This window comes from Nematolebias whitei, chromosome 22 (genome assembly GCF_014905685.2).
Source record: "Nematolebias whitei isolate Nwh7 chromosome 22, NemWhi1, whole genome shotgun sequence".
Lineage (NCBI taxonomy): Eukaryota > Metazoa > Chordata > Actinopteri > Cyprinodontiformes > Rivulidae > Nematolebias > Nematolebias whitei.
Genome location: NC_056519.1, coordinates 7,262,145 through 7,271,577, shown reverse-complemented (window position 1 = coordinate 7,271,577; position 9,433 = coordinate 7,262,145). Strand labels below are relative to the sequence as shown.

Genomic DNA, 9,433 nt, shown 5'->3' with positions numbered 1-9,433 from the left:
GCTACGGTCTCGTTAACTTCAGCTACACTCTCGTTAACTTCAGCTACAGCCTAATTAACTTTAGCTACAGTCTCGTTAATTTCAGCTACGGTCTCGTTAACTTCAGCTACACTCTCGTCAACTTCAGCTACAGCCTCATTAACTTTGGCTAAGGTTTAGTTAATTTCAGCTACGGTCTCGTTAACTTCAGCTACACTCTCGTTAACTTCAGCTACAGCCTCATTAACTTTAGCTGCGGTCTCGTTAATTTCAGTTACGGTCCTGTTAACTTCAGCTACAGACTTCAGCTACAGTCTCGTTTAACTTCTGCTATGGTCTCGTTAACGTTAGCTACGGTCTCGTTAACTTCAGCTACGGTCTCGTTAACTTCAGCTACAGACTTCAGCTACAGTCTCGTTAACTTCAGCTCTAGCCCCATTAACTTCGGCTACAGGCTCATTAACGTCAGCTATGTCTCGTTAACTTTGGCTACAGTCTCGTTAACTTCAGCTACAGTTTCACTAATTATAATTCGCTGCTGTTCTGCGGCTTTAAACTTTTAGGTCTTGTTTTGCTGCTTTTAGCTTGCATTTTTCATTCAACCTTTATTTATACAGGTAAATCCCATTGAGCCTCGAGGACTCATTTACAAGAGAGACCTGATTTCAACAAAGAATGATGACAACAATGGACAACAGCAACAACAATAGACAGTTATAAAAAGGAATACAAATATATTTTTTACAAATAAGATGGCAAAAAGAGTAACATATTTATATTTAGCTACTTTTACCTTTTATTTATTATTTAAGGAATTTCGGCTAATGTTTTTCCAGACTTGCGTTTATTTTAGCCTCTTTTGAAAACTTTAGCCGCTACTCTTGTTTTAATTTGAACTCAGATTTAGAGTTGTCATTCATCACTCGGCGTTCACACTGAACTCTCGTGGTAAAATGTGTATAGTCTTTCCACCGACTCTCACTTAAAAATAACCGAACTGTCACTTTAAGGGCTGAATGTGGACCCTGTGCTCCTGCAAACTGCCGTTTGGATCACGGACCACATGTCAGTGAAACAAATGATGACAGCAGCCACAGATCTGGGAAATTACCAGGCGCTGTCTTAGAGGACGGTGAACTTTGAGACGTTGGACTTGGAGACATGTGAAAGTATGTGGAGCATGCTCCACGGGTCAGCTCCAGCTTGAGCTCCACTGTGAGCACAAAGTGGCAGAAGAACTACAGAAAAGAAAAGAGGAGGAGGAGGAGGGCAGTTTGATCATGGAGGAAGACCGTAGAGTTAAACTGCTTGAGGGAGTCGTCGTATTTTCCAGCTGTCCTCAGAAAGACGTTTTTCACCAACAGAAAAGAATCACAATCTAAAATTGTATTTAAAAACATGAGAATGTATGAAAAATAAAAGCTAACGTGTTAAAGATTAAAACTCTGGTGCTTTTCTGTCTCTGCAGGTGTGCAGGAACCATGGAGGTCGCTGAGAATATCCGTTTCACCATTAACAGGTTTGTACGGAGGCCCAGAGGTGCCAAAAACTGGTTTTTACCCAACTCCAAAACAATACAGAAGGAGCATTTCCTGAATAAATTCACATCGCCCACACCACCCATTAGCACTAAAAGTATGTGCTGGACATGACTCTCAGCTACTACCACAACATATTTCAGCTCAACACCTGCAAAGTTTTCTGACCTTTGCTGTTTTTGTTTATCATCACGGCCATCTTGATTTGAGTTGACTCCAAGAGTTAATCAGCTGAAGGTGATTACTTTGAGTTTTATTAAAAGACATCCAATGGTTCATGAGATATTTTACAAGCGTTTTTAAATCAACTCGATTCAAGATGGCCGCCACATTTTATGGAGTTTAGCCAAGAAAAATGGCTATAACTCGGTCAGTTTTAGAGATTTTGAGCTAAAATTTGGTGTGTTGGTAGATTATGGTCATCTCTAGCACATACTCCAAGTGCTAATTGACCGTGCAAGAGTTTTCTTTTAAACTTTGACATGCATGAGTGTGGGTTATATGCATTTTTAAAGGAAACGTTTCAATATCAGCAGATTCTTTAGAAAATGAAACAGGAGTCTGTGAATTACAGCTGCCCTTTAGTTATCACATCCATGAGAGGTCTTTCAACTTACAGCTTCCCATTTCCTCTCATTTATTTTATTAACAACAGTCTCATGAATCGGGCCTCAGTCCAACTGTGTGTTTATTTAGCCGAACTGATGACAAGAAGATGCTCAGTCATGAGCATGTCCTCCAGCATTTTCTCTCGGGCTGCGTTTTCCCACTGTCACCAGAAAAAGACTGAGTGTCCCCTAACTGGAAGTCCCAGTGACCAAGTGGGAAGTTCAGGAAAAACTCTGGTGGCGGTTAGCTCGTTAACATTTTAGCAAGACGTGTGTACTTTCTGATACAAATTAGATAAAAAGACATAAAATCTTTTGAAGTGGGGTTTTGTGGAGCATTTCTGAACTATTATTATGTTACCAGTTGTAGATAGATTTTTGATCAAAAAAAGAGTTTAATTGAGACAGGACTGACGAGCTAACAGTTAGTCTATTATTGTATCGAGACTAAAGTGAATTGTTGTCATCTTTAAACAACTCCAATTTCAAAAACTTCACAACAGAAACGGATACATTTAAAACACGTTTTGCACATTTGTCATGCAAATTTTGAAGAAAAAAATTAACAATAAAGGTAAAAAAAAAAAAAAAAAAAGCATTTTCACCTCTAAAAACAGAAACGGAAAACATGTTTTGTACATTTCCAGTTGGATTTTTTTTTACTGGAACATTTGCGACATGCTTTTACAATCAGTTTCCCCTCAAATAAAAATGTAAATACATGCTTTTTTTTACTGTAACGGAACAATCCAGGAATATCATAACTAGGCCTGTCGCGATAAACAATCAATCAGTTGATGAATGAAAATTATCAACCTCATTTTCATTTACCGGCTTTATCGTTTCTTCGTGTCTCTTTCTAAAGACACTGGATGACAAAAGGCTCGACTCTGGTGCTCTTCACTGACCCCTCCCTTTATCTGTAAAATCAGTTTTAACCGTCCAAAATCGTGTTTTTCAATCGTTAAAAGTAGCTAAGCTGAGAAGCTAAGCTACGAGATAAGCTAACGGGCCGACCTCGAGAATAAACCGTCTTGTCGAAGCTCCAAAATTCACGGTTGAAACCCGTGCCTTTGCGTAAAATGTTTTTCTCTGCAAAAAGAAGCTGAGAAATTGTTTACTGATTTTTTAAATTAAAAGCTTTGTGTGGAAAATGCTATGCTAAAGAGCTCAAATCACCGAGCGTCTGCCATGTCACCATATCAGCCCATGTCACGTCAAAGGGCCTCCCTCCCATTTTTCTTAAAGAGACATGCTGCTCATCTATCCATCCTTTGGTTCAAACTGTCTTATACTGCCATCAGGTGGTCAAAAAAGGCACCACATGCAAAACAAATCAAAATTCTTCTAAGATTTGACAATTAATTATTGTTAAATTTCAAACAATATTATCGTTTATCGCAATAATTTCTGAGGCAATTAATCACCCAATAAAATTTGTTATTGTGACAGGCCTAATCATAACATCTCTTCCGTAACTTAAAACTACATAAGTGCTACAGCTAGCTGGTGCTGCCATAAACTGTAGAAAAACACCAAAGAATTATATGCAAATAACTGTCGTGCAAGATTTATAGCAGTGTAAAAGTTAATAAAAAGTGTTAATCTATTTTAGTGTTGGCTCCACTCAGAACAACCTTTAAGGTTGTACCTCTGTTGGGGACTAGTTGGAGACACAAAACTGCTAACGAAAAAAGCTAAGTTTTAGTTGAAAAATGAATTTCCTGGAAGTTCAAAGAACTTCTAGAATTGCAGAAACTAAATTGCAAATGGTTCAAAATGAATTCCAGACGCTCACAACATCAACTGGCCTTCACAGCAAAACTTGAACACATTAAAAATTCAAGCAACATGAGAGCAGCATCCAGAGATTTTCGTGAGAAAGTTGAGAACCTTCTCAAAATATTTTGTCGACTCCCTCACAAACACCATTAGCAATTTGGGGCTAACAATTGTAGCGCAGTGAACTAGCTTTAGCTAAGCCTTGCTCACACAGTAACAGTGTTTTGCAAAACCATCTTTCGTCTTTTCAAAATATGCTCATAAATGTTGCACTGTTTTAAGAAATGTTTTAATCCACATGGAAACAATGAAAGCGACACAAAACGCTGTAGTAACTATGCCAGGCCTGTATGTGGCGCTGTAACGATGCCACAAAAATACACCAAAAGCAGGAAACAAGGTGGAGCATGCACATAAAGGTCATAGTTTAGGTTAGAGATGGGGTAATGATGTCATTGTTTTCAAAGGTTGTATTCTGACCCTCTATGTGAAAACACAAGGGTGGTGTTTCAAGATTTTTTTCCACTGTAAAACACACTTTGAATAAAAATACAATGTCAGGGTTCCCAAAACAATAATTTCTCTAAACGGTTCATTCTTCACAACATAAAGCCTACTTTAAAAGATCTCAACTACCTCTTTGATAAATCAACAGGAGTTAAAAAATGTAAAAGTGTTTTTTTTTTCTCCATTTAGGCTAAAACCAAGCAGGAAAAGTTCACCTATGAAAAAACCCCAAGCTGTTCAAACACCAAACAAGGCATCAAAACAGCCTTTCATTCCTTTGGACAACCTGCTCAACCAAAGGGAGGAATCATCCAGGATGGCTTTCAGAAGACAAGTCTGCGACCCAAACGGGACCGACAGTTCGCCGATGGTTGGAGCCAAGCTGTCCACATCTAACGGAGGCAACATTAAGGACAAGATTTCTCTGTGGGAGAACAAAGAATCCACACATTCACTTGTCACATCCAGTAGTTTGAGCCAGAGTAGCAGTGCTAAAAGGATTGAATCCTTGACCGAAAGCAACAACAAAACAACAGAAAAGCCGAGTGCTGACGGCTGTAGGGAAGCCTGTACTGAGAAACAGGATCTTGGGAAAGAGAATTTGGGGAAACCTGGAAGTTTGAGGCCATGTTCACCTGCAGAACCTGGGAAATGTGCAGTGAATGAGAAAAATCTAGGTTCCAAGGAAAAGTCTACGGATGATTTGAGGCCTTGTTCTCCTTCAGCAGCTGAGAAGCAACAAGTTGGGTTAAAAATCACAAACAAAAGAGCGGCAGAACAAACGAGCGTTGAAAAGAGAGCTGTGTTTACGCTTTTTAAGAAGCTGGAGACTTTGGGTGAGAACCACAGCAAAGCCCCTCCGGAGCTTGGAAACTACTTCTGCCCTCCGAGCAAGGACAAAAACTCGGAGACAAAGAGAAAAGACTCTGAAAGCCTGACTAGAACCTCTGGGGCACAAGGAGGAAAGGAGCATCAGGAAAATGTATACACAGAACCAGGCACGCTCCCAATTAATCCAGTCCCAAAACCCAGACGAACCTTCCAGCATCCCATGGGAATAAGTCGGAATGGGGAGAGTAGAGGGCAAAGAAATCTCCCGCCCCTGCCATCCACCTCCTCAAAAACATCCTCAAAACCCCCCTCCGGTTTCTACGGGATGCCCAGAACCGACAGACTCCTAGAGAGCAGGTACAGAGACAAATGTTGTCCAACGCTCAGAAGAAGCCACACTTTATCATATTTTACTAATTTTATTTTTTCAAATTACATTTAAAGATAACAATTACATGTTTCTGCTAACTTTAACAGAAGATTGTTTGACTTTGAAGACCATGGGGGGTCAACCAGCCCCGTCTTCACCCGTTCACTGTCCCAGGAACATCATTATGAAGACATACTGGGTCAGCCACCTTCATAGTCTTTTACTGACGTTTTTTAAGCCGTATGTTCAGATCATTTGAAGCAAAGCTTTGTAGAAAGGTCATGGACAATTAATGTTTTACCTGTTATGCAAGAAATTAAAGACAACTTTGGGAGTGTTTGGAGACTTATGAAACTAAATTGTAACCGGACATAAAAAAAAGGGAATACATTTAAATCAAATTGAGACATTCTGTACTTAAGACACTTTTGAGACTCAATTGCAACCAAAAATGTTCTCCTCAAATTGCAGGAATGTTGTGGTAATATCACAATTCATTCGCAGTTGCATACATATAGAAACGTGTCGCACGTACCAATTTTAGAAAATTATTTTCGCATAACTTTGCGTCTAGTTGCTAACTGTTGCAACACAATGGGATACAAGCCATAAGCAATTTTTAACTAGGATATGTGTTAGCAACTAGTTGGAGAACAGCTTTTGCAAGGGAGTCTCCAATGTCTCAGATTTGACAGAGTTATTCCATTTCCTTGCGTGAGTCGCAGGCTCACAGTATTGAGACTTGAATTGTGAACATCTATAAAAACAACAAAAACGAAAAAAATTAAAAATTAAAAATCAGCGCAACACATGTTCTCAAAAAGGTTTTTACAGACATCTCATACCCTTTTCACTTTATTCACTAACAACTGAAGCCCTTCTCATGTCTGTCTCGAGTGTCTCAAACTGTTCTCAAACCATTTTCAGTTTTGTCCCTAGAGTCTCAAACTCATCTCAGTTTTGACACAAGTATCCTAAACCAATCTTACTTTTCTTACTAGCATCTCAAACCCTTCATGTTTGGCACGAGTGTCTCAAACTAGTCTCAAACATTTTTCAGTTTTGTCCCTAGAGTCTCAAAATCATCTCAGTTTTGACACAAGCATCCTAAACCAGTCTTACTTTTGTTACTAGCATCTCAAACCCTTCATGTTTGGCAAGTGTCTCAAACTGGTCTCAAACTTTTTTCAGTTTTGTCCCTAGTCTCAAACTCATCTCAGTTTTGTCACTAGCATCTCAAACCCTTCTTAGGTATGGCATGAGTGTCTCAAACTGGTCTCAAGCAACTTTCAGTTTTGTCCCTAGAGTCTCAAACTCATCTCAGTTTTGTCACAAACTTCTCAAACCTTTCTCATTTTTGTCACTAGTGTCTCAAACCTTTCTTGTTTTTGTTTTTTCCCATTAGCATCTCAAACCCTTGTCATTTTGGCATGACTTTTTCAAACTGGTCTCAAACCATTTTCCATTTTGTTCAAGGCATCTCAGACTCCTCTAAATGTCATAACAATCATCTCAATCCAATCTCAGTTTTGTCACTAGAGTCTTAAACCTGTCCTAAACATGTCACTAGCGCCTTAAACCCTTCTCACCTGTGTCACAAGTGTCTCAAATTCATCTCAAACATTTCTCAGTTTTGCCCCTAGTCTCAAACCCTTCTCACTTTTAAGATGAGCGTCTAACCGTAATGAAACAGTTTTCAGTTTTGTCATAAGTGTATAAAACCCATCTCGTTCACTTCTCAATTTTGGTGCAGCGTTTCAAACATGTCTCAAACCTATCTCAAACCTATCCTAATTTTGTCACAAGCATTTTAAACTTTTCTTAATTTTGTTGCGGACAACTCCCTTTTCAATTATGTATTTTTAAAATGTAGGGCCCTGGAGCTGTATTTTAACACCTGGATATGTGACACAAATCAACCTTGAATGTCCAGGTCTAAAAAATTTTTTTTTAATAATTAAAAACGGTTTAATGGATTAAATGCAGAAGTGGCTGCCAAGTTGGGTACAAAGCGGACTGAGGTGGGTACATTGTAGAGAACAAAATGTGTGGCCTAGGAGACAGTTTTACACAAAAGCAGGTCATAAATTTCACTTGCACCATAACATTAACTGGAAACACCAGTTCAGTGAGACAGGAGTTGAAAGTTTACCTACATTTCTCCCCATTTTGAGTCGCCAAACAGTCGCAGCCCAGTGAGATACTGGCATTATTCCCCCATTAAGATAAAATTAACTGTATTTTAGTATGCATAATAAATATCTATGAACGATTTGAATGTGTTGCATAAGCATGTGATTTTTGGGCTCTGCAGATTCGTTTGAGAACCCGTATGAGGACATAGAGCTGGACAGTCAGTGCTCACAGCAGTCAGTACCATCGTCTCCTGGAGCCGATACCACCAAGGTCCATAAAAAAACACCGCTATATATAAAAGGAGCAACAACTGGAGTTAGATGATCATAAAATATTTGTTGTTTTTCTGCTGCAAGGCTTCAAGACCTGGTTTCTTCAGGCAGAATTCAGGCAGGAGTTTTAAGCTATTGGACTTAAGGAGAAGCAACCAAAGCACAGGAAGTGGCGTCTCGTCTCCGGGTCAGCTCAGTCCTCCATCCACCCCTAATGGGCCTGAGCACAACCTGTGGCTTCCTGGAGATCCCTACAGCCGCACCTGCCGCAGGATCCCAACAGTCTGTTTCCATATACAGAATATTCATCAATACTCTAGTTTTGTTTCATCACAAAGAGAAATCCCTGCGTTTTACTTCTTTACAATGAGTGATTACTTTGTCAACAGGCTGTACTGAGGATCAACAGCATATTCGAGGCTCGGACCAGGAAAAAGCTTCTGAGAAGGAGCTATCATTACGCGGACACAAGTTCAGGAAGAGGTCAAAACTTTGATGAGATCTTAAGGCTTAAAATTGTGTTTAATATTTATTAAATCAGAAGTTTAAATGTGGGTTTGTGGCTTTCTTTCACAGTAACAGATGATTACAGTGACTCTGAGAGCGAAGCAGAAGAGAGATTTAGAGGTACTGCATATATTTTAACATGTTTTTTTGTTATAGCTATTTTATACGCAACCTTTTAATTGAATTGTCTTTTGTGGCAGCTCGCTCCTTACCGCGGCAGCTGAACAAGGCGAAGGTCAGCTACAACTGCACCAAGACCAGAAACATACCTGTGAAAAAGGATCTCCACCAGCGCAAGCTTTTTGAGTACTTCCTGGTCGTGTCGCTGCAGAAGTCAAAGGCTGGAGGCCGGTATCTGCCAGAGGTCACACAGCAGTTTCCCCCTAAGGTCAGCAATATGAAGAACGGCTTAAAAGCCTGGTTTCTAAAATAAATAAATAAAGTCCGTCTATAAATATTGAGTTAAATTCAGTTTGACAACAAAAAGTCATCTCAGGACACTAAACAAAAGCAAATTCTTATTCTATATATTATTTCTTATTATAATCAATACATTCACACGCAATACGTTTTGAAGTAAAAGTTGGTAAGAAACCAGCAGACTGTGTCAAATCTTCATGTTGGTGCAAACCCCCTCAGGATGGGCGACCGACTGGCCAGAGGACCGGAAAGAGACAAAACAGGATTTGTCCAGGAGTGGTTTCTATAGGCAGAAAAATGACTGCAATAATTACATGTATATAAACGGAGAGTAGAGAGTGTGAAGACGGCAGCAGAGTGAGGAAATGTGGATAGTTTGTCCTCCAGCAGTCAAAACATATAGCAGCATAACTAAGGGATAGCTCAGGAAACCCAAGCCAACCCTAACCATAGGATTTATTAAAAAGGATAGTCTTAAGCGTA

General features: G+C 39.5%; 1 protein-coding gene across 1 annotated transcript in view; it reads left to right on the top strand.

Moving 5' to 3' along the window:
• The first annotated feature begins 1,460 nt into the window (after nt 1-1,460).
• The window catches only part of LOC119428341 (DENN domain-containing protein 2A-like), a 14,338-nt gene continuing 6,365 nt past the window's right edge, over nt 1,461-9,433 (top strand). Inside the window, exons 1-8 of the mRNA XM_037696016.1 lie at nt 1,461-1,498; nt 4,604-5,602; nt 5,723-5,814; nt 7,930-8,021; nt 8,108-8,305; nt 8,413-8,506; nt 8,600-8,650; nt 8,731-8,918. Coding sequence (XP_037551944.1) covers nt 1,461-1,498; nt 4,604-5,602; nt 5,723-5,814; nt 7,930-8,021; nt 8,108-8,305; nt 8,413-8,506; nt 8,600-8,650; nt 8,731-8,918 — 1,752 coding nt within the window. The remainder of the gene's footprint in view (nt 1,499-4,603; nt 5,603-5,722; nt 5,815-7,929; nt 8,022-8,107; nt 8,306-8,412; nt 8,507-8,599; nt 8,651-8,730; nt 8,919-9,433) is intronic.